This window comes from Panulirus ornatus, chromosome 57 (genome assembly GCF_036320965.1).
Source record: "Panulirus ornatus isolate Po-2019 chromosome 57, ASM3632096v1, whole genome shotgun sequence".
Lineage (NCBI taxonomy): Eukaryota > Metazoa > Arthropoda > Malacostraca > Decapoda > Palinuridae > Panulirus > Panulirus ornatus.
This window is the reverse complement of record NC_092280.1, coordinates 2,126,301-2,152,351: the sequence shown is the minus strand read 5'-3', so window position 1 is coordinate 2,152,351 and position 26,051 is coordinate 2,126,301. Positions and strand designations below refer to the sequence as shown.

Genomic DNA, 26,051 nt, shown 5'->3' with positions numbered 1-26,051 from the left:
ATATACTACTATGTATACACCACAGTCTATCTAAGGGTCAGACAATACATAAGGGCAGATCTGGTCTCATGGAGGCAACAGACCTGCTCAACTTGCGCAACATCTGACTTTTTAGGTTCTGGTTCCCCAGAGAGAACGTGGCTGGAATAGTTCACTGGGGAGGGACGCATAGATGAAGCCACATCACAGTTGAGGGAAGGAGGGAGTGAGGGAGTCATAAATTGGACTTACAGGAGACGTAAAATGAATGATATGGTAAGGAAGATGTTGATGGAAGGGGAGAAATTTAGAGAAAGATGAGTGTCAAGAAAATGTGCGAGACAAAGTAAGAAATATGAGGAGAGCGCAAGAAATTAAGATGAAGTAAATGATGAAAAATATGAGGTAAATAAAAACACCGAAAATATTGAGAATGTAGCCAAGCGATGATGATGATGATGATGTTGGTAATGATGATGATGATGATGATGATGAGGAGGAGGAGGAGGAGGAGGAGTAGGAGGAATCAAAGTAAAAGGGTGAATGAAGGTCAAAAGTCTCCCATTAGCAATAGCAGTTAACCCTTAGCATAGGACGGGACGATGTGAATGGATATATCTGTGAACAGCTGCACAGTGTGTGTGTGTGTGTGTGTGTGTGTGTGTGTGTGTGTGTGTGTTTAAGATAAATCTAAGGAAACAACATATAACGTATACAAAACACCCACGCCCTCACCACAAACTCCCACGCCCTCACCACAAACTCCCACGCCCTCACCACAAACTCCCACGCCCTCACCACAAACTCCCACGCCCTCACCACAAACTCCCACGCCCTCACCACAAACTCCCACGCCCTCACCACAAACTCCCACGCCCTCACCACAAACTCCCACGCCCTCACCACAAACTCCCACGCCCTCACCACAAACTCCCACGCCCTCACCACAAACTCCCACGCCCTCACCACAAACTCCCACGCCCTCACCACAAACTCCCACGCCCTCACCACAAACTCCCACGCCCTCACCACAAACTCCCACGCCCTCACCACAAACTCCCACGCCCTCACCACAAACTCCCACGCCCTCACCACAAACTCCCACGCCCTCACCACAAACTCCCACGCCCTCACCACAAACTCCCACGCCCTCACCACAAACTCCCACGCCCTCACCACAAACTCCCACGCCCTCACCACAAACTCCCACGCCCTCACCACAAACTCCCACGCCCTCACCACAAACTCCCACGCCCTCACCACAAACTCCCACGCCCTCACCACAAACTCCCACGCCCTCACCACAAACTCCCACGCCCTCACCACAAACTCCCACGCCCTCACCACAAACTCCCACGCCCTCACCACAAACTCCCACGCCCTCACCACAAACTCCCACGCCCTCACCACAAACTCCCACGCCCTCACCACAAACTCCCACGCCCTCACCACAAACTCCCACGCCCTCACCACAAACTCCCACGCCCTCACCACAAACTCCCACGCCCTCACCACAAACTCCCACGCCCTCACCACAAACTCCCACGCCCTCACCACAAACTCCCACGCCCTCACCACAAACTCCCACGCCCTCACCACAAACTCCCACGCCCTCACCACAAACTCCCACGCCCTCACCACAAACTCCCACGCCCTCACCACAAACTCCCACGCCCTCACCACAAACTCCCACGCCCTCACCACAAACTCCCACGCCCTCACCACAAACTCCCACGCCCTCACCACAAACTCCCACGCCCTCACCACAAACTCCCACGCCCTCACCACAAACTCCCACGCCCTCACCACAAACTCCCACGCCCTCACCACAAACTCCCACGCCCTCACCACAAACTCCCACGCCCTCACCACAAACTCCCACGCCCTCACCACAAACTCCCACGCCCTCACCACAAACTCCCACGCCCTCACCACAAACTCCCACGCCCTCACCACAAACTCCCACGCCCTCACCACAAACTCCCACGCCCTCACCACAAACTCCCACGCCCTCACCACAAACTCCCACGCCCTCACCACAAACTCCCACGCCCTCACCACAAACTCCCACGCCCTCACCACAAACTCCCACGCCCTCACCACAAACTCCCACGCCCTCACCACAAACTCCCACGCCCTCACCACAAACTCCCACGCCCTCACCACAAACTCCCACGCCCTCACCACAAACTCCCACGCCCTCACCACAAACTCCCACGCCCTCACCACAAACTCCCACGCCCTCACCACAAACTCCCACGCCCTCACCACAAACTCCCACGCCCTCACCACAAACTCCCACGCCCTCACCACAAACTCCCACGCCCTCACCACAAACTCCCACGCCCTCACCACAAACTCCCACGCCCTCACCACAAACTCCCACGCCCTCACCACAAACTCCCACGCCCTCACCACAAACTCCCACGCCCTCACCACAAACTCCCACGCCCTCACCACAAACTCCCACGCCCTCACCACAAACTCCCACGCCCTCACCACAAACTCCCACGCCCTCACCACAAACTCCCACGCCCTCACCACAAACTCCCACGCCCTCACCACAAACTCCCACGCCCTCACCACAAACTCCCACGCCCTCACCACAAACTCCCACGCCCTCACCACAAACTCCCACGCCCTCACCACAAACTCCCACGCCCTCACCACAAACTCCCACGCCCTCACCACAAACTCCCACGCCCTCACCACAAACTCCCACGCCCTCACCACAAACTCCCACGCCCTCACCACAAACTCCCACGCCCTCACCACAAACTCCCACGCCCTCACCACAAACTCCCACGCCCTCACCACAAACTCCCACGCCCTCACCACAAACTCCCACGCCCTCACCACAAACTCCCACGCCCTCACCACAAACTCCCACGCCCTCACCACAAACTCCCACGCCCTCACCACAAACTCCCACGCCCTCACCACAAACTCCCACGCCCTCACCACAAACTCCCACGCCCTCACCACAAACTCCCACGCCCTCACCACAAACTCCCACGCCCTCACCACAAACTCCCACGCCCTCACCACAAACTCCCACGCCCTCACCACAAACTCCCACGCCCTCACCACAAACTCCCACGCCCTCACCACAAACTCCCACGCCCTCACCACAAACTCCCACGCCCTCACCACAAACTCCCACGCCCTCACCACAAACTCCCACGCCCTCACCACAAACTCCCACGCCCTCACCACAAACTCCCACGCCCTCACCACAAACTCCCACGCCCTCACCACAAACTCCCACGCCCTCACCACAAACTCCCACGCCCTCACCACAAACTCCCACGCCCTCACCACAAACTCCCACGCCCTCACCACAAACTCCCACGCCCTCACCACAAACTCCCACGCCCTCACCACAAACTCCCACGCCCTCACCACAAACTCCCACGCCCTCACCACAAACTCCCACGCCCTCACCACAAACTCCCACGCCCTCACCACAAACTCCCACGCCCTCACCACAAACTCCCACGCCCTCACCACAAACTCCCACGCCCTCACCACAAACTCCCACGCCCTCACCACAAACTCCCACGCCCTCACCACAAACTCCCACGCCCTCACCACAAACTCCCACGCCCTCACCACAAACTCCCACGCCCTCACCACAAACTCCCACGCCCTCACCACAAACTCCCACGCCCTCACCACAAACTCCCACGCCCTCACCACAAACTCCCACGCCCTCACCACAAACTCCCACGCCCTCACCACAAACTCCCACGCCCTCACCACAAACTCCCACGCCCTCACCACAAACTCCCACGCCCTCACCACAAACTCCCACGCCCTCACCACAAACTCCCACGCCCTCACCACAAACTCCCACGCCCTCACCACAAACTCCCACGCCCTCACCACAAACTCCCACGCCCTCACCACAAACTCCCACGCCCTCACCACAAACTCCCACGCCCTCACCACAAACTCCCACGCCCTCACCACAAACTCCCACGCCCTCACCACAAACTCCCACGCCCTCACCACAAACTCCCACGCCCTCACCACAAACTCCCACGCCCTCACCACAAACTCCCACGCCCTCACCACAAACTCCCACGCCCTCACCACAAACTCCCACGCCCTCACCACAAACTCCCACGCCCTCACCACAAACTCCCACGCCCTCACCACAAACTCCCACGCCCTCACCACAAACTCCCACGCCCTCACCACAAACTCCCACGCCCTCACCACAAACTCCCACGCCCTCACCACAAACTCCCACGCCCTCACCACAAACTCCCACGCCCTCACCACAAACTCCCACGCCCTCACCACAAACTCCCACGCCCTCACCACAAACTCCCACGCCCTCACCACAAACTCCCACGCCCTCACCACAAACTCCCACGCCCTCACCACAAACTCCCACGCCCTCACCACAAACTCCCACGCCCTCACCACAAACTCCCACGCCCTCACCACAAACTCCCACGCCCTCACCACAAACTCCCACGCCCTCACCACAAACTCCCACGCCCTCACCACAAACTCCCACGCCCTCACCACAAACTCCCACGCCCTCACCACAAACTCCCACGCCCTCACCACAAACTCCCACGCCCTCACCACAAACTCCCACGCCCTCACCACAAACTCCCACGCCCTCACCACAAACTCCCACGCCCTCACCACAAACTCCCACGCCCTCACCACAAACTCCCACGCCCTCACCACAAACTCCCACGCCCTCACCACAAACTCCCACGCCCTCACCACAAACTCCCACGCCCTCACCACAAACTCCCACGCCCTCACCACAAACACCCACGCCCTCACCACAAACTCCCAATGGCAATCACGAAATGCCTACGTCCTCTCGACCCATTCCCACGCCTTCCGTCACATTCCCACGCCGTCTACCAAATCCCCACGCCCTTCCAGCGTTCTCCCCCCACGCATTTCAACTAATCCGTATCACCTCCCATCCACGCTAAACCATCAAGGCGAAAGCTGCGCCTGAGGGTCACATACACACACACACACACACACACACACACACCCATCTCTCTCTCTCTCTCTCTCTCTCTCTCTCTCTCTCTCTCTCTCTCTCTCTCTCTCTCTCTCTCTCTCTCTTCACTCGATCCATGGTAAGACTCGAGTGATTCGCGTTCTCTTGGGAATCAATTAGGCGACATTGTAAATCCATTAACACTTCTGATTAATAAATTCCGAGCCATTAATACTGGGCAGCTGATGACGCGAAGCATTTGCCTGAAAAGCCGTCGACTGTCTCTCTCTCTCTCTCTCTCTCTCTCTCTCTCTCTCTCTCTCTCTCTCTCTCTCTCTCTCTCTCTCTCTCTCTCTCTCTCTCTCTCTCTCTCTCTCTCCCAGACGCATCAACAATAGACCTACATTGTCCCCTACAGATAAAAGTGAATGGCATCCAACACCTGTTGTTAAAACTGGTACTAATTACCGCAGTTTTTATTTCAATATTCGGCACGAGCCATATAAGGCTTCCATTATCTTTATTTACTGCCAGATAATACGAGTAAAAAAAGATATCTTTCCATAATAATCACTTGTACATTATCATTGAATCCTACAAGTCTATATTGTGGCCAGGAAAAATGCAAATCGTGTTGTTCAAAATGAATGAAATTTTTTCCATGCTGCTTTTAAATCCCCAGCCATGGCTTTCATTCCCAAATGCTTTCAATTTTCATTCAGTATTTAGACAATCATCTACCAAAATCCGCAGGATGAAAAAATAAAAATACAGAATACATAGTTTATCAATTAAAACTAACACATTGAAATATTGGAAAGTAGAATTATCTTTATTATTTGAATTACAATACCATTCTTTTTTTTACCAGGAAAGATTGATAGAATGATATAGAAACATGCCGATCAATCTATTACCTCGAGTTGAATGGGCTATTCTTTTCTCGTAATTGTTTTCCAGTCTGATATTCAGAATTGTATTTTGATTTACAATGTCTCTATATTTTTACTTTACTTATATCTTCCTGCTGAAGGATCCCCTTCTATGGGGCTTTCGCAGCGCTCAGGAACCCAACCACGTCCACCGGGCGTGTGTGTGTGTGTGTGTGTGTGTGTGTGTGTAGGATGAGCACAGGACAACTAAGTAACATATTCTCAGGATGCTCAGTGTAGTAGTGTGAATGTTGCATCCTTGACGTGAGAGATCTTGTCCAGGTGTTGAGATGCGACAGGTGGTGGGAGGAAGTGATGGCAGGTCAAGTAAAGAAATGACCAAAGAAGGTTGGAGGAAAGGTATTCCACTTGGAGGACACCATGGTCGAGATTTTAGAATCTGGATTCGAAGCCTTTGTGAATGATTCTACTTTGGGGACATCTTAGATGTATAACCATTTTCTTGTCATTATCGTAATTAATGTTCCAAGCAATATATATATATATATATATATATATATATATATATATATATATATATATATATATATATATATATATATATATATATATATATATATATATATATATATATATATATGTAAACGAAGGGAGAAAAAAAGAGGAAAAAAAGAGACGAGAACTGAACATACTTTTATTAATTTATTTACAAAGACACTGAATAAAATTCACGAAGGTCGTAGGTACTCGATATAGGTACTTGAATCTTGTAAATCATTTACTGTAAGTTGTAGGCAACCGTTCACCCTTTTTTTACATAGAGTTTGTCTTGGTTGTCAGCATGGTAGTTTGGCCAACGGTAGTTCGAGGCGTAGGTGATTGCTGAGGTGGTTGATGTTTTATGGTGGAGTGTTGGTGGTGTGATGGTGTTGGTGGAGTGTTGGTAGCGTGGTGGAGTCTTGATGGTGCAGTGGAGTGTTAGTGGTGTAGTGGAGTCTTGGTGGTGCAGTGGAGTGTTAGTGGTGTAGTGGAGTCTTGGTGGTGTGGTGGAGTGTTAGTGGTGCAGTGGAGTGTCGGTGGTGTGGTGGAGTCTTGGTGGTGTGGTGGAGTGTTAGTGGTGCAGTGGAGTGTCGGTGGTGTGGTGGAGTGTTGGTGGTGCGGTGGGGTGTTGGTGCTGTGGTGGAGTGTTGGTGGTGTGGTGGGGTGTTGGTGGTGTGGTGGAGTGTTGGTGGTGCAGTGGAGTGCTGGTGGTGTGGTGGGGTGTTGGTGGTGTGGTGGAGTGTTGGTGGTGTGGTTGACTCTTATCTATCGGTGGAGGAAAGGATTATGGTTGATAAAGCTGCTTCTAAGCTTTCTAGGTGGAGTGGTGGAGCATCAAACGTCGCTAAAGCTTTGTGGTTGACTTACGACACCCGGATGGTAGTAGAGTGGTTGACCTTAGCTGTTGGTTGAGCAGGTCGCTCGTGGTTGATTTATTGCAGTTTGGTTGTGTGGATGTTGCTTGCTAACTGAAGCACTAGATTCATAGAAGATGGTTGATTCCTTGAGGTAAAAGGATAGAACAATTTGGTTGTAGTTGGCTAACTCGTCAAAATATGGTTGAGATTAATGTGAAAATATCAGATTTTTTTTTCTATTTTCTGGGTGGTTTCTTATTGCCTGTCTTAATGCATCTGATGTCGGGCTTCGTTTGAAGAAGTATCGCTGAGTTACAAACTTAGTTTGTGATTTTCTGATAAATTTTCTCTCCAGAATTTCTTTTTCATTCAAAAATACATATACACAATTCTCTGCACCCCAAAAGTTTTTGGTAAGTCTTAAACACATGTACATTTTTTTTCTAGAATCACTTTTCTTATTCACAAACACATTTTAATTATTTTCCAACTTATTGTACACTTCAGAATTTCTATGGTCATTTACTATCACATATGCATCACTTTCTAATATTTCTGTTCCTTCAGTTAGCTCAAAACACATCTCCCTAATTTTCAGGCACTCAAAAATTCCTTTTTCAAACACTCAGTTGAGTGTACTGTTTTTTATTCACACAGCAGTGTACATCATCATTTGCTGTGTTATCTCAAACACTTACACTTCAGGGAAACAGATAAATTGTGTTCAGTTCATAACGTCTATTTTCCATTAGCTTTGCTGCATTGTGGTATCTATATTCGTTCTCACTGTATATAGCAGCAGAATAAGTCTATTCAATATCAGGTAGAAAGTAACAGTTCTTTTTCTATACTTTTCCATAAAACAATTATATATATTCACCCTAGATTAGCTAAAGATATAAAAACTAGAAACACTATGATAGAGGACATTTAACCCCTTATTAAATGGCTCATAACAAAGGCCCTTTTTCATTGATCATAACTATTGAATAAAACACTTCTTTGTAAACAGTTCAGAAAACAGTTTGAAAATCCAGCTAAAATGTACATTTTGATAAATGAGTAAAAGAAGCACTTAAGTTCATGTCCCGTATAAGTAGTGGAAGTAGTAGTAGCAGTAGTAGCAGTATTAGTGATAGTAGTAGTAGTAGTAACAGAATTGATAGCAGTAGTAGTAGTAGTAGTAGTAGTAGTAGTAGAAGTACAAATTGCAGTAGGAAAAGTAACAAGCAGTAAAGAGTATCACATTTCTCATATAAGTAATCATCTACATCACCTACTTATATTCATAAGTATATAAAGAATTTGTTACAAGAGAGGCAATCAAAGTTCTTCTCTGATCCTCCTTTCTATTTACTATGTACATAACTAATATACATTTACATATCCCATGATTTTCCTATGAAAAAAATGAAAATGTTGATCTAGAGTTTGTCATCTATTGTCCATATATAAGTGTATTTGCTATGCTAACTGGGAGAATGTGAGTGTGAACATGTGACTGTGAGAAGTACGTGTATGTGTGTGTGTGTGTGTGTGTGTGTGTGTATCTGTGTGGATTTCTGTGGCATCTAGTTCGAGCTTCACTATTCTCTTTTCTTCCAGATCTTCATCAAAGTGCAATTTTATGCAAAAGCATTTATTCCACAGTTGCACATCATACTTCCCTTATGGGACACAGAGTTGATGGTTTGGCAGTAAGAATGTGTTGATGAACTTGGAGTTAAATTAAATACGAATAAAGTCATCATAAAAGATGCGATTAGAACTTTACATTCATGAATAATATTCATCAGTCTTTCGGCCTCGTATAGATAATAAAGTCATTGTATAAGATATGAAAATCAAGTTGCAATTCATAGTGAATGACATATTTTTTTTTGTCGTAGAACTACATATCTATATAACTGCTCGTCTCAATCTTAAAAAAAAAGGAAAAAAATACGTAGATATGTTCAGTTCTTTATGGTAAAGCTTTCGAATAATATCGTTCTCTTTGAGTAAGGTAATTCAGCTTATCATTATGTTTACAAGTTATTATGAACCACGGTCTGTTCCCACAAGATACGTGGCCATTGACCTTCGCTGACCTAGATACAAGAATATCTGACGGAAATCTAAAGGAGAATTGTGTACTTAGATATCGACTTATGACTACTTACAAGGAGGCTTCTAGTGAATCACTATTACTTAGAAAGGCATTTTCAAGAATTTGCAAAACGAACTACTTATACTTCATCACATAAGACTTTGCAATATATATATATATATATATATATATATATATATATATATATATATATGTATAGAAAAATTACATGTTAAATAAAACTGTATGAACTCCTACTGAAGTGCGATTTTACCTTCATATATATATATATATATATATATATATATATATATATATATATATATATATATATATATATATATATATATATATATATATATATATATATATGACATATGACATATGACATATATATATATATATATATATATGAAGGTAAAATCGCACTTCAGTAGGAGTTCATACAGTTTTATTTAACATGTAATTTTTCTATACATGTGGCACGACATGTTTCGTGGAGACAATCCACCTCATCATCAGGTGCCAGTACTTAACAAAGTTATCTAAATCCCAACATCACACTTGAGTCCCGCCGTCCAACACCAATCTGTACAGACCAACCACTGTCCGCTTTGTCTGGCAGTAACCGTTGTAAGGGAGAGATGTTATTGGCTCCGTCATGCAGTACGCAGGGATGACCACAAAAATGCGATCGCTAAACATTGTCATGAAAATGATCACCCTGGCCATAGATCTTGAAAATCCCGTTATTCTATACCCCTCTGCTGATTATGCCACACGTAACGTCATTGAATCTGTCTTAATTGCTAATACTAAGAACTTTAACTTATCCCCCAGGCAATTTTAAAGCCCATCCTAGCATTAACCAAATCATTATGAGAGAATTGACAAAACACGAAAATAAGTTGGTCAAGACACACCCAGCTACCCAGGTCAACCCCCGCCACGTGACCCCCCTTAATCACTCTCCCTTACAACGGTTACTGCCAGACAAAGCGGACAGTGGTTGGTCTGTACAGATTGGTGCTGGACGGCGGGACTCAAGTGTGATGTTGGGATTTAAATAACTTTGTTAAGTACTGGCACCTGATGATGAGGTGGATTGTCTCCACGAAACATGTGCAACATGTATAGAAAAATTACATGTTAAATATAATTTTATGAACTACTAAAGTGTGATTTCACCTTCATAACTATCATCATAGATTAGTGTATATATATATATATATATATATATATATATATATATATATATATATATATATATATATATATATATATATATATATATATATATATATATATATATATATATATATAGTTTGTTTGTGTGTTTGTATGTATGTATGCATGTATGTATGTATGTATGTAGTCACAAACTCCCACCTAGACCATCAGCTCTGGGCTACAGGGGACTACATAGTAGTTAAAAATCACTGGGTAAGTCTTTCTTCCCTCCATACACCTTTGACGAAGAGATCTGATTATTTCAGATGCTAATATTACTCTCATTTGCATAAATCTTATTAATCCAAGGCTGAATCTGTTTTACAATATGGCTCATTACCTTACACACGTTATATTTGCCTTACACCAAGATTTACATAAGGAAGGTGTGCATTTACGTAAGTGTAAACAGCATGAAAAGAAAACGAGATGGGGAAAAGCATCGCTTCCTTAGGGACCTCTTGGGAATTCCATTTTTGGTCCGCACATGTAGAAAATGTGGAAGAAGAAGCCGTTGAAACCACCCACATAATCAGAATATCACTGAAATAACACAATTATATCTACATCTCTATTCTTCACAGACTCTTAAAAACTTTATGAGGAAGACTGTAAAGACATCAATAGTTCTTCTCTCCTGTACAATGATGATCACTGTGAATAAATGTGGGTAAAGTAAAGGATCTTAAGAATAAGGATCAGAAACTGATTTGCCCTTTCAGCTTCGAATTCTGCAGCCCTTAGGCAGATAAGGGCTGACTATGACAAAGAAGAAAAAAGAGCAGGAAGTAGTCACAAAGAATCATTGTTCTTAATCCTAAATCAATAAAAGACATAGTTTCTGTTTACGTGCAGATAGAAAATAAGTCTCACTTTACAGTTATTATACTCAAGCACCATTATACCAGAACAGTTCCTTTAGGTATAGACCCTTTCTTTTATTTTTATCAGAACAGGTCCTTTAGGTATGTCTCGTTTTCTTAACTCTCACCATAACTTCTTTTAAGCATAGCACAGCTCCTTAGCGCTTTCATTCATAGTTCATTTAGGTATAGCATTATTGTTAGCTCTAACTATAACAGTTCTTTTAGGTATAGTTCCGTTCTTTTAACCGTTCATAATTTAGAGACTTCATAGAATGCTATCAACTGCAATTCATCTCTTGATCCGACACCTGAGCCCCAACGCTTTGAGGCGAATCGCTTGCAAACCACGAAAATTTTATATGATTTTCTACCTAGAGATTTGGAGGTTTCACCGCTCATGGTGCTAGCACTTAGTACTCGTCAACTAGCTAACTTCTCACCCAAAGATAGATAGTATCTTTTATGTCCATGGATCAAAAGTATCTACTTATCCATTGATGAAATGGTTGCTCCTGACTGCGTCTCTCGTTGTGTTTGCCTCACTCCAGCGAGTGCAGAGTTGAGTGTAGGGGAAGAGGGAGGTTGGAACGAGCTATGGGAAGTCAGCTGGGGGTGATCTCCACCATCTTCGTCAACACCTTCTCCAACACAAGCGTCAGTGTGACGAGAGCCATCACCAGCACTTGCTGTTGGTGATTTTGGTGGTGTTGATGTCCGCAACGGAGGCTGCTGCCGCCGCCTGTGTGAGGGAGATAAACTGGTTAGGATTGTGGTAACACACACACACACACACACACACACACACACACACACACACACACACACACACATAGGACTCCCTCCCCGTAGAGTACAAATCGTTAATTACCAATAGCTGATTACATACACAAATCTAAAGATCTAAGAGCTGTTTGAAATTGCCTGGTTAGAAGATATATCTAAAAAGCTTGAGCCAGTTTGAAAAATCTCCCAATTCAGCTTTATTTCAATCCTGTATTTCCATCACAGGTCAATCATTGGCAAAACCAATAATACAGTAACGAATGATGCTGTGAATACAGTTAATACAACAGGAACAAATTCAGAGAGGAAAAAAACGTAGATAATTATTCTTCGAATATCAGACGAAAAAGAAAAAAACCTGAAATCTTGTGAAGCAAGACGTCCAGACACACAACAAAAAAAATGGTTCAAAAAACAGGTGGTCGCTGGGGACGCTCGAACTACAGGTTCAGTGTGTCGCTTGTTCTCTTTCCTCATTTCCCTGGAGGCTGAGTCGTCCTGGTGTTGATACTTTCGGTATTTTTACTCCTTAATTCGTCGATCTGGTTGTATAACAACTGCTATGGTGATTGTAGAGACCTTATAACTATCATCGTATTCGTATTAGTGATTCACTAGGTTCGGACAGAGACTCGAGACTTCGAACCCTTTGTGAATGACGTAGAGGTCACCTACCCACCCATTCATGGCTAGTGGGTTACATGGGTACTCATTACAGTGGCTGGTTGCGGAACTACCAACCCATGATCGATCTACGGATCATTACTGTGTCTCGACCAGAAACCCCCCAAAACGAACCTGACTCGACCCCCAAAACGAACCTGACTCGACCCCCAAAACGAACCTGACTCGACCCCCAAAACGAACCTGACTCGACCCCCAAAAACGAATCTGACTCGACCCCCCAAAACGAATCTGACTCGACCCCCCAAAAACGAACCTGACTCGACCCCCAAAAACGAACCTGACTCGACCCCCAAAAACGAACCTGACTCAACCACCTCATCAGAAATCACCAGAGGACCATGAGTGACGTACCTGCAATGGCCGAGATGTCACGGGACTCCATCACGGGGACGCTGTAGGTGAGCTGGCCGTCGACGCTGTGTTGCTGGGTCTTGTAGTACAAGCTGGAGATCTTGGCGGAGCACCGGAGGTTCATCTCACCGTCGTGGAAGTGTTCGCGGGACACCACAAACTGCAGGCCCTTCCTGGTCTCCACCAGCCCGTGCTCGGAGCCAGTGCTGTTTATGTGGATGATGTACTCCCTCGGGGCCTGTGGGGGAGCAGATGTTACCACAGTCAAACACATACAGGTCGTATCACTGAAAAAAACCTCTCCCTCCCTCCTCCTCTTACCACAATAGCAGGATTTATCGCGGTAAACATATACAGATGACGTACAGCGCCCTGGAATACATTACTTATACCAAAATACATATGGATGATGTACTGTCTTTGTACCTATTGGTAAAAGTAAATAAATACATAATAAATCACAAATATCAATGATGTATCTCCTAGGGCACTGCTGTCATCAGTCAAGTGAAAAATATAGAGATAATAGAATACAGTGAATGAAATTGTACCTTGTTTATGGTGTCAGGTCAAGACCGTATATGGAACTGCCTCAAAAAACCGATCACTTTAGAGACGTTCAGTTCAAGAATTGATAAAGTGAGAGAGAGAGAGAGAGAGAGAGAGAGAGAGAGAGAGAGAGAGAGAGAGAGAGAGAGAGAGAGAGAGAGGTCCATTTCAGTCCACGCCAACCGAAGATATATCTGTGTGATATCAAATTAGGAGATGATGTATAGTGAGCTTCCTTTTGTTTTTTGTTCTCTTTTTTTCTATGGAAAAAGAAGGTTTTGACGTATTGCTTCCTCTGGTTCACTTAGAGAGAGAGAGAGAGAGAGAGAGAGAGAGAGAGAGAGAGAGAGAGAGAGAGAGAGAGTCGTCAAAAAGAGGAAGAGTCAAAAAGGCGAACTTTTATCAACACTGAGTCGCTAGATCTGTAGACCAACTGTAACGCCAGCCAAATATTTCTTTGTTTACTTTCCTGTGTCAGGAACAGATGGAATGAACCGACCGGATAGTGGATTTTTGTGGTCCGGGTTTATACTGCCAATAGAATTCTTCATTATTTGATTTCAAGTAATGGTTATCGAGACAATCCATTAATTTCTTTATATACCTTTGTGTTGTGGTGTTGGCTGGTGTTTCGGTGGGATAAAGAGAACACAATGGAACGGAATCTTTATCCGGTTGTGTTTGTATGTGTTGTACAGATGAAAAAGAGAACACACACTGGAACGGAACACACTCATGGTAATTTGATTATCCCGCTTCATGGTGTTTTTGATGGAGATTTGCATTTGCGACAAAATAATACTGTGAATAATACTAAAGTATTCATTTTGACTTTTTTCATTCATTGATCATTCATGCCTTCATCATAGATAGCCTCACCATTAAAGATGACCATGGTTACCATCAATGTATATTCACCAGAAATTCTCAGATCTGTGAATTAATTTCCCATTCTTTATATGATGTTCTCCATTTTCTGAAGTCATAACTAGAAACATGTTAAAGATTCACACAATATTTAGATGTTCAATATGAGCTCAGGTAACATTTCCTCTATGTTTATATTACAATGAAAGTGCCAAGTAAACAAGCGAAAAGTTGTTTGCTCATTAATTATGCGGAAAAATAATGCTGTGTGTGTGTGTGTGTGTGTGTGTGTGTGTGTGTGTGTGTGTGTGTGTGTTACCGTACTCCGCCTGCATTGCTTAAGCAGAGATCGTATCGGCTAGACTGTATCCTCCGCAGTGGATGAAAAGGAGTACATTTTCCTCGAGGAAGTTCGCACCCCCAAAAAGGAGTCCATAATTCCCTGCTTCTGACTGTAGCGCAGTTTGGAATTTTCAACAACAGGAATCCAGGGTTATATAGAATATAATTATTATGATTCTTATTTCTCAATCCGTCACGCTACTCACGTCACATTACTCCTGTCATCAGTCATACGTCACACATTACCCGTCACACTTGGCACGTCACACTTCCCCCGTTACACTTGGCACGTCACACTTCCCCCGTTACACTTGGCACGTCACACTTCCCCCGTCACACTTGGCACGTCACACTTCCCCGTCACACTTGGCACGTCACACTTCCCCCGTTACACTTGGCACTTCGCACTTCCCCCGTTACACTTGGCACGTCACACTTCACCTGTAATACTCCAACCGTCACACTTAACCCGTCACGCTCCATCCGTCACACTGCTCACCATCATCCATGCGTCACGTTATCCCGCCACTAGTGTCACCTTTCCTGGAATGGCAGAGATTGATCGTAAAGTAGATTCAGTCTCATTGCCATAATATTTTTTTTCTGACAAATTATGTGTGTGTGTGTGTGTGTGTGTGTGTGTGTGTGTGTGTGTGTGTGTGTGTGTGTGTGTGTGTGTTGTGTGTGTGTGTGTGTGTGTATGTTTGTTTGTTTGTGTGTGTGTGTGTGTGTGTGTGTGTGTGTGTGTGTGTGTGTGTGTGTGTGTGTGTGTGTGTGTGTGTGTGTGCGTGTGTGTCTGCATACTCTTTTGAAGCAAATTAGATAATTTTACTCTGCCTTTCAGTATATCTCAATCCCTCCCTGCTTATATTCCAGTAAGTGCAGACTACTAGCTATTTCTTATCTATTGAGATAAGATAACTCAGTCCTGATATATGGTGTCGTCTTGTGAGTCATAACACCATAATCACATACTTCTCACATGTCTACATAATCGTCATGGGAGCCACATAACATAGAATTTCATTCAGTTTTCTAACCCGCAGTATCTTTCTGTAATCTACCATTAGTATCTTCTCTATTTCTAAATCTCATGAAAAAGCTGTATATAGGTTTTTTTCTTTTTCATAGAACCTCTAAAAATTCTTTTTCTATATCTAAGACTAATTATGGGGAAGTTTAAGCGGACGATACATGCTGGGAAATCTTGTCTAAGTCAAAATTCTAACGAGACAGAAGACCCGTAATCCTTCACACAGGTTTGAGGCTCAAAGTAAGAGCACCATTTCAGACCTCTCGTATGCCAAGGGGCGCCATTTCAATTCTTTCGTGAACAGTTAATCAAGAATTGTAGCCACTCAGCTTTGATATGAAGGAAGATTTGATCCTTTTTACTCAGTGCAGAAGATTTGATCCCTCTTACTCAGTGCAGATAGAAGATCTGGAAAACCATTATGGACAATCAAGACTCATGATGTTCTTTTGTATCAGTTAATTACCCAAACAAAGAGTTAATTAAACGTAAATAAGTAAGAATTTCACAGTTCCAGTACTTCATCCATTGTTGAATGAATATTGCATCGCTCCAATGACCCACTTATATTCACATGAATAATCCATAGTACCATTTATCTACTTGTATTTACATGAATATTATACAGTATTCATATGAATCTTCCCTCGTGGCAATCATTCACGCATATTTACCTGGTTCCAATAATCCACTGTCATTACATGTGACATATATCAATTGTGATTAGTGTTGACTCTCATGATACACTGGCAGTCTTATAAAAAGTGAGAAGTGCCAGGTTTTGATCTATAGAGTACCAGGGAGACAAAAAACTATACTTTATTGGACGTCAGAGGAAGAAATATCAATAAATCACAGCTATAAATCTATAGAACAGCTTTTCTCGAAGTAGTAATAACATGTCTGGGCTTTGGTTATAGCTCTCAGAATTCTGTTTAGCTTTATAGCTTTATGGGCCAGACAACAGGGTTAACACCGTTCATATTTGCGTCATTGATAACAGGAATGTAGTTAACATGACTTTAAACAATGACAATTTAAACCCAGAACCTCTGGTGATGAACACAGGATATTATCAATAAATCGTCCAATGAAACAGTGTAAAATAGGGACGGAATGTGGACTTGACAAGCGGCTGAGTCACGCGATTACTACTGTCTGGCCTTTGGCAATTCAAGAGTGGGTGGTTATCATGTCTGTTTTTTTCTTTACACCGCTAAGCTTTGAAACTCTTTACCTTCTCATTTTTTTTTTTTCCCAAGGAGATACTAACTGAACCTTCCGTAAAAGACAGTTTTCTTCCTTCAAAATCTTTAGTTATTGTTATTTTTCTTTTCTTTATTTCTCTGTATTATTTTGATGTTTCACGTAAGTCCTAGTTCAGTGAGGTGTTTCGTCTGTGACTAGAATCCTCTATATAAACTATAAGGTACCGAGAAAGGGGAATTTCGTCCTGTATTTCTACTGCTAGGGGTTCTTAACTCCCTGATACATAAAGCCAAACATCTATTCTAATTACGTATGCATTTGCAATTCTCTCCATCAAGGTAAGACAGCCTCACCTGGAGTCAACTTGAAATTAAATGAAAACAGATAGAGAGGCAGGTTTGGCCTGTAGGCAGGACTGATCTTTTATACGAAGGGTATTTTCTCGGGTGATCTTTCTTCCTTGAGGCTGTTTCAGAGAGAGAGAGAGAGAGAGAGAGAGAGAGAGAGAGAGAGAGTCCTACTTCACGTATTTCTCTCTTTTCTTTTTCTTCATCAACTCTATCTTTCCTTCTCCCTTCTCCTTTTATTTCAGTAGATATTAGTCATTTATTGTGTTTTGTCTTGGAAGTGCTTTCTGTTGCTCAATATCTGCTCACTCTCTCTCTCTCTCTCTCTCTCTCTCTCTCTCTCTCTCTCTCTCTCTCTCTCTACCAACAATCGTACGGCAAACCTCACTCCATACCATTCTCTCCGTCGAGCGCGTCCTCTCCAGCATTGCACATCCACCATTCCTGTACAATGCACTGAAACCTTTTACCATTTTCTTTTTTTTAGGGGGGACTCAGGTTTTTTAGTGACCAGGTCACCAGTGGAAGCGAGAGTCGCATCAAAGAATCTCTCTTTTTTTCCGCTAATTTTTGTAGATTCATTGTCCTTTATTCTATATATATATATATATATATATATATATATATATATATATATATATATATATATATATATATATATATATATATACTTGTGACAAAAGCATATATATATGCTTGTAACAAAAATGTGACAAATAAGGATAAATCTAAATGTTTAGTGTTGCCCTATTCTCCAAACTTAGGTAATCTAAGACATATTATAAAAAGAGTGCTTGTAATACTGCTTTCCAGTACAATAATGCCATTATAGGCAATAGCACCTTAATAAATAGTAGACCAAACCATACAACAATTGGGAGTATTTACACCGTCAAATGCAAGGCATGTAAATATATTGATATGAGCCAGACAGGAAAACCTGTAACGGAGAGGTGGTGTTATTAGCACCGTCATGCAGTACGCAGGGATGACCACAAAAATGCGATCGCTAAACATTGTCATGAAAATGATCACCCTGGCCATAGATCTTGAAAATCCCTTTATTCTATACCCCTCTGCTGATTATGCCACACGTAACGTCATTGAATCTGTCTTAATTGTTAATACTAAGAACTTTAACTTATCCCCCAGGCAATTTTAAAGCCCATCCTAGCATTAACCAAATCATTATGAGAGAATTGACAAAACACGAAAACATAAAGTTGTTCAAGACACACCCAGCTACCCAGGTTAACCCCCGCCACGTGACCCCCCTTAATCACTCTCCCTTACAACGGTTACTGCCAGACAAAGCGGACAGTGGTTGGTCTGTACAGATTGGTGCTGGACGGCGGGACTCAAGTGTGATGTTGGGATTTGAATAACTTTGTTAAGTACTGGTACCTGATGATGAGGTGGACTGTCTCCACGAAACATGTCGTGCCACATGTATAGAAAAATTACATGTTAAATATAATTGTATGAACTCCTACTGAAGTGCGATTTAACCTTCATGCTATCATCACAGACTAGTGTAATCATATATATATATATATATATATATATATATATATATATATATATATATATATATATATATATATATATATATATATATATATATATATATATATATATACTGTAATTCATAACATAATGTTAACAATGCCTTTAGCATTGGACAATTAACTGAAATGGCAAAACTCCTTAAGGAAAGCAGATGCAAATATCAGATCTAGCAGCCTCCATCTTCAAACTTTCTTCCACTTTGCATAAAGAAACTTGTCCCCAAGTCGCTGTCCAGTATTTTTTCCACATTGTATATGCAAGGCCTGTATAGCAGGGGTGGGAAGGGGGTTGTATAGCAGGGGATGGGGGAGAGAGGGAGCATTGCGTACGGGGTGGCAGACCCATATTAAACTTTCGCTTCCTCTATATATGCTAATTTTCTCAGCGAACGTTGGTGTGTGAAGATGAATTGTGACTATATCTCACAAAGGACTATATGTATATAGATGATTTTAACATGCGACACACTGTAATCTTCTTATACGTATAGGACATATCTGAAAAGGCTGGAATCCTCTCCTCCCGTTTATAATTTTCCAAAAGAAGGAACGGAGAGGTGAGCCAAGTGAGGATATACCCTCTTAGGCTCACTCCTCTGTTCTTAAATCCTCCGAATTTCTTGTAAGGTCCTGAAACATGCATCATGAAAGACGATTTAGCAATCAGGATTTCTCCTTGTTATTGTTTCTCCCATGGAAACAGAAGGACTTTTTAATTCAATTAAATGTAGGAAATATTTCTGAGTTACTGCAGTCCCTCATATCTGATGTTCATATTGTCAGTATTGCAGAGCGACAGGAGTGATGTGATTTGACACTCAGTAAACAAAACTCAACCCCTTGTTGTTCTGAAATACCTACCAATTGTAAACATTTTATGGATTTGTATTTTATCTTTTAAATTTGGCGAAACAATTAAAATCTCTCGCTATCTACCCATTCAAGAAATCAGACATTTTTTTTTCTTTTGCAGTTAAAGGATTAATGATGCGACTCACTGTTGATTTCACATCATATTGATACGTTAGGCTACTGGGAAAATCTTATTGACGTGTGTTGATTCCTTGAGAATTAAGACATCGAGATGATGGGAGAACTCGCATAGCCATATCGAGTTCTGAAGGTTTGAGAACTCACACTTCGTAGGTTCTGGTTGATAGTATTATAGTTACCCCCCGGTTGTGTCCTGAAGAAGTGAGGCATCACATTTTAAACTCACACTGACTAAACTTACCCACCTCATCGAGTTTGATACACCAGAGACATTAAAATGTTAGCAAAGCTCACCTTCCTCCACACTTAAGCCTTTGAGGAATCAGGCTTTTATCACTCTAATCTTTGAGGAATCAGGCTTTTATCTCTCTAATCTTTGAGGAATCAGGCTTTTATCTCTCTAATCTTCGTGTTGAGGAAACTCACCTCCTTATCATTAATGAACCAAGTGAGATTAGCTGCAGGACGGGACAGAGCCGAGACGCATGTGAGATGGGCTGTGTCCCCGATGTGGTACTCATGCTGTGTGCCATAGATGTGGGGTTTCTCCTCCGGGATCTCTGTCAGGGAGAGAGATAATGTAAGAGACGTTAGGGAGAGATTTACCCACCTGTTTGTTAGCGCCTCGCTAACGATGCCTTACGATGGGGTACTTGCACACTCCTCTCTCTCTCTCTCTCTCTCTCTCTATATATATATATATATATATATATATATATATAGAGAGAGAGAGAGAGAGAGAGAGAGAGAGAGAGAGAGAGAGAGAGAGAGAGAGAGAGAGAGAGAGAGAGAGAGAGAGCAGATGTGAAAGAAACTTGGAAAACAAAACAAAAAAAAAACATGGACGGATGTACCCAACTAAGCAACGAAACCAAACTATGTCTTCAAAAATCTTGCAAGTCGTTTGCCCAGAAGCCATGCTCTGAGACCATCCAATAAGAATGGAATTTTATACTCACGAACTACTGTCATTGGTGCGCTCTTGTCGGCTGTGTGGAAGTTGGGCCACTCGGCGATTACCTCACACTTGTATTTGCCAGACGAACTCAGTTCGACGTTGTTTAAGACGATCTTTTCCCCCGTGGACAATTCCCTCTGGAAGGCCAAGAAATGATGGAGATAAGTTCTTTGATGTCTTGCCTCGTTATCTGTTGATGTTGGGTCATGTGACAACGGAATGGCAAAGGATTATAACTAGCTAATGATTGTTAGAAGCCTTACGAATGTGTTTGTCCCAAGACCTGCTGATAACACGGTGCGATAATGGTGTCTTTCGAAGCCGTGTCATTCGATTCCAAACACAGGAACAGAAGAGAGAGACAAGCGAGGATTTATCCCCGAGGATGCAAGCATAAATGAGAAGAAGGGAGAGGTAACTTGTATGTTAGATGAGACAAACCTTGATGCTTCAGGTCTGAGTGGAGTATAGTTGGAAGGCAATGAGTCAAAACGATCCAAGAATGTACAGAGAGTGAGTCCTTGGGTAAGTGAGAACAGAAGGCGGGTTGGCACTGCATACGAAGGAGCTGTGGAACTGTGTTGATGTCAAGGAGTTGAAGACCAGTGTGAGTTAGACCAAACGGTGGCTATGAGGAATGAGTTGTGGCTCCATCTGGTGGTGAGGGGAATGAGGAAGAAAGAAGTACTCTTTTTTGGTGAGATTGAAGAAGTGTCTTGGTACTTTTGACACAAGGGGTCGAGTCTTCATGCCAGGGGATCTGAATGTATGTGTAGATGGTGTAGCAACTGAGGCTATAATTTAGGGAGGGGGACATATGGTTCCCCAGTGTATATGAGAATTGGGGGAGAACTTGTCATATTCTATGCCAGGAGAGGAAGAGTGACCTGGCAGTATTTGTTTAAAGAAATAGGTTCATTCGTAAATATGCCTCACCACGTACCATCTGGGTAGCATATCTGCACCAGTCGTAGTACGCGTATCTACATGTACCATCTGAACACCCCTCTCGCGTACCAGTAGTGGTACATGTGCCACTGGTACCACTGTTGCTGTAGACTACATCAGCACACCACTACCAATAGCCCAGTGGACAAATGGCACACTATCTACTCATGCCTTGCAAATGGCTATCTCAGTCCAAGTCGCCAAAAGAAAAAATATCAAGACATAAGAAATACAAATTATAGTAAAACAGCTGTTGAAATAAGGTGATTAAGACCAGCAAATAACTCGGTTATACGATGACAGAATCACTTTAAGTTCGTCTGGGAAATAGATACAGTTTAATCTGAAATTATCCACTATCTAAGCGTCTTAATTTTCGTATATACACACATAAAGATACGTTCCCCTTCCAGTATCCATCACCAGAGAATCAGAGGATAAGTTACATATCTACTCTAGTTAATATTTATCCTTTATCATAATATACTCATAGTGTACGATAACATCTCTATACAGGAAACATTTTAATTTACAAAAAGGTGGGAAAAAAAAGCGGGAAAATCGTACAGGTAAAATGCGCAGTCATGCTCAGGTCTTTTATTTCTTTTTTGTTTTTTCGTACTTTTGGAGGACGAAAAGGTCACTCCATTTGCATTCTGGGTGCCTGGGAAACACAAGCAACGCGTCCAACTTTCCCAGGGATTAAAGAGGAATTGCTGACTGGACCAGCTAGTTTAGTACACTGATTTACAGAAAAGGAATTATAGCAACGTATGGTCGTGGAGGAGATGATGAAGAGTTTATTGCTGTATGTTGATTGTCGTTATCATTTTGAGAAAAAAACCATCTCGATATTTACGGTTATAAATAAATGAAACACACACACACACACACACACACACACACACACACACACACACACACACACACACACACACATATGTATATCTTTTTTGGGGGGATGAGATGGGATTGCATGACACGAACAGAGATTTGTTAAACAAGACGCCAGCCAGAGGCAGTAATGGGATGAAGTAGAATGATCTATGAGGGATATGAGACGTACTTATTTAGTGCATGTTTAGCGAAAGTTTAGTGCTTAGGTTAGCGATCTCCGCTGCATAATGAGTGTGAGATTTAGTGATTTCACTGTCTACTTGAGGCTGAAGTCCAGGAAATATCTAGAACTTAAGTAAGCGGTCTCCACTGTGTATTCTGGGTTAAGATCAGCAGTCTCAACTGTTTATACAAGGCTACATTTAGCTGTCGTCACTGTAGAGAGAATGCTAAGGTTAGCGATCGTCATCGTATATTTAGCGTAAAAGTTATCAGCCTCTCCTGAATATTTATTGCTAAAGTTAGATGGTTTCGCTACATGATTAACGCTCGACACGGTCAGGCAGGGATATTCAGTGTACTAAATGGAAGGGAAAACGTCACAGTGAAAAAGTTGCTATAAATGATGGACTGATAATTACCAAAGGTAGATACGCCTCAAGAAAATTCACGAAGTCACCATAGCTTCTATGGAAAGACCAACCACACGAGGATTGACCGTTATGCTACCACCCATCAAGTGTAATGTGGAAAGGGAGCTGTGGTTTCGGTGCATTATTACATGACAGCTAGAGACTGAGTGTGAACGAATGTGGCCTTTGTTGTCTTTTCCTAGCGCTACCTCGCGCGGGGAGTGGGGAGGGGGATGCTATTTCATGTGTCGTGGGGTGGCGACGGGAATGAATGAAGGCAGCAAGTATGAATATATATATGTGTATACACATATGTATATATCTGTGTATGTATATGTATGTATATGTTGAAATTTATATGTATGTATATGTGCGTGTGTATGTGGGTGGGTTGGGACATTCTTCGTCTGTTTCCTTGCGCTACCTCGCTAACGCGGGAGACGGCGATTAAGTATATGTATATATATATATATATATATATATATATATATATATATATATATATATATATATATATGGTAGAGCTCAATCTTGATGCAGAACTCAATCATGTCAACGTACATATACAATCTTCAGTATCAGTCCCCACGTGCTGGATGTAGCCAGATAAGCTTAGCGTTGCATGTGTTCTAAGCTTCATGACGTCAAGCTTTTTTTCTTTTCCTGCCAATCATCTCACGCGAGATCTATGACGCTCATCCAATCAGCGTACAGGATCTTACCGGGTAGTAATAATCATACGATGAGAGAGAGAGAGAGAGAGAGAGAGAGAGAGAGAGAGAGAGAGAGAGAGAGAGAGAGAGAGAGAGAGAGAGAGAGAGATTCATATATGCATAGGTTGTGTATAAGTAATTCCAAATTGATAGATAGATAGATCGATAGATAGACTCAGAGATAAACAGACAGATAGATAGAATACGTGATTGTGTAGAAACATTTAGATTTATCAACTCCAGAATATATTTAGCAACAGTATGTACAGGGTGAGGGACAAAACTTTCTCTCATGAGAGACAGTTTTAGAAAAAAGATTGATGTTCGAAGACGATTCAACTTCTAGCGATTAAGGTGAGTGAGTGTGGTGATTGGAGCTACTGTTGATTGTGAAGATGTACATGAGGGGGTCTTTGTGTACGGGACTGGAAGGACTGAAGACTGTAACCCATGTATGAAGGTGGATAAGACCAGTGTATGAGTGAGATTAGGAACTTTGATCTTGGCAGGTGTTAAGGAGAGTCAGGTAAAAAGATGGTGGATAGGAATGAAGATGAGAATGGACGAAATATGAAGAAAAAAAAATTGAAATGTTTCTGTAAGAAGGAAATGATGGGTTTATGTTTGTAAGAGTGAAAATGGAAGTGGGTTAACCTCTGCAAAGACGAAGACTGCAGAATGGGTTTTCTGTAAAGGTGAGAGTAGAGACAGACAGCTCTCGAGAAAGAGCAGAGAAAAGGACTCTCTCTCTCTCTCTCAGTCTGTCTCTCTCTCTCTCTCTCTCTCTCTCTCTCTCTCTCTCTCTCTCTCTGAAAAAGACCATAAGCTCTTTATTCCTTTTTCTGAAGATAACGAGGAGTGGAGCTTAAGCTGGGGTCTTTATAAAGGCGAGCAGCTGAGAACTACATCACAACGAGAGCTTAAGCTGTGGCTAAATGTAAATATTTACCAGCGAGGCAAAAGAGAGAGAAAGCAAAAAGATAAATTGGAATGTATTCATTACTCCTGTGTGACAGACCGTCATGGTGACCAAGATATAGTCCTTCAACTAATTAAAAAAGTTGATAAAGACTTCGAAAAGCTGATGTAGACTAAGTCTAGCTAATGATGAATATAACGAAGTTCATGTTGAAGGAAATCGAGAAGGTATAATAGATAGATATATAATCTACAATAAATTAATCTAATGTTTATAGAAACGACATTGATGGAGCATTTAGATTCAAAAGAAAAAAATCGCTAAGAACGATTGTAACAATGAGATTAGATTCCCCCGTAGTCCAGCCCAGCTGTGAATCTGTACCTAATCCACGTGATTGGAGGATCGAAGCCAACTGGACGCGGTTCTCAGTATGACTACACTCTTGTGTACTGTTGACAACCAGATTGGACCACCCTAATCACGTCAGCGATAGTCTCCACTACCACCCAAAGGCCTCCCAAGAAAGTATATATATATATATATATACATATATATATATATATATATATATATATATGGACTGCAACGACGGGAGGAATGTTTATAATAGTGAATATAAACAAAGACTGGGAGTAGATGACATAATAGACAATCCCATTATCTGTTACGTTGTAGATTAATATATTGAACAAATGAGAGACAGAAGGAAAAGAGAAAACGGAGTGTGTGAGAAAATCCAGGCGATCATAGTGTTTACTGAGCCTTGAAAACAGTCATTTCCTTGCGACTTGGAGGAACAGCAAAGTGCAACAGCCAGTTACATAGTAGGAAAAGAAAATAAGTGGAAGGGGGTTGGGGGGGGGATAGACACGCCAGC

The 26,051-nt window shown here is 42.8% G+C and overlaps 1 protein-coding gene across 1 annotated transcript in view; it reads right to left on the bottom strand.

Annotated features, from left to right (window-relative positions):
• Positions 1 to 10,671: 10,671 nt before the first annotated feature.
• The window catches only part of LOC139766433 (uncharacterized), a 111,568-nt gene continuing 96,188 nt past the window's right edge, over positions 10,672 to 26,051 (bottom strand). Inside the window, exons 3-6 of the mRNA XM_071695118.1 lie at positions 21,124 to 21,259; positions 20,591 to 20,724; positions 13,257 to 13,494; positions 10,672 to 12,174 (exon numbers count right to left, since the gene is read on the bottom strand). Coding sequence (XP_071551219.1) covers positions 12,038 to 12,174; positions 13,257 to 13,494; positions 20,591 to 20,724; positions 21,124 to 21,259 — 645 coding nt within the window. The 3' untranslated portion in view covers positions 10,672 to 12,037. The remainder of the gene's footprint in view (positions 12,175 to 13,256; positions 13,495 to 20,590; positions 20,725 to 21,123; positions 21,260 to 26,051) is intronic.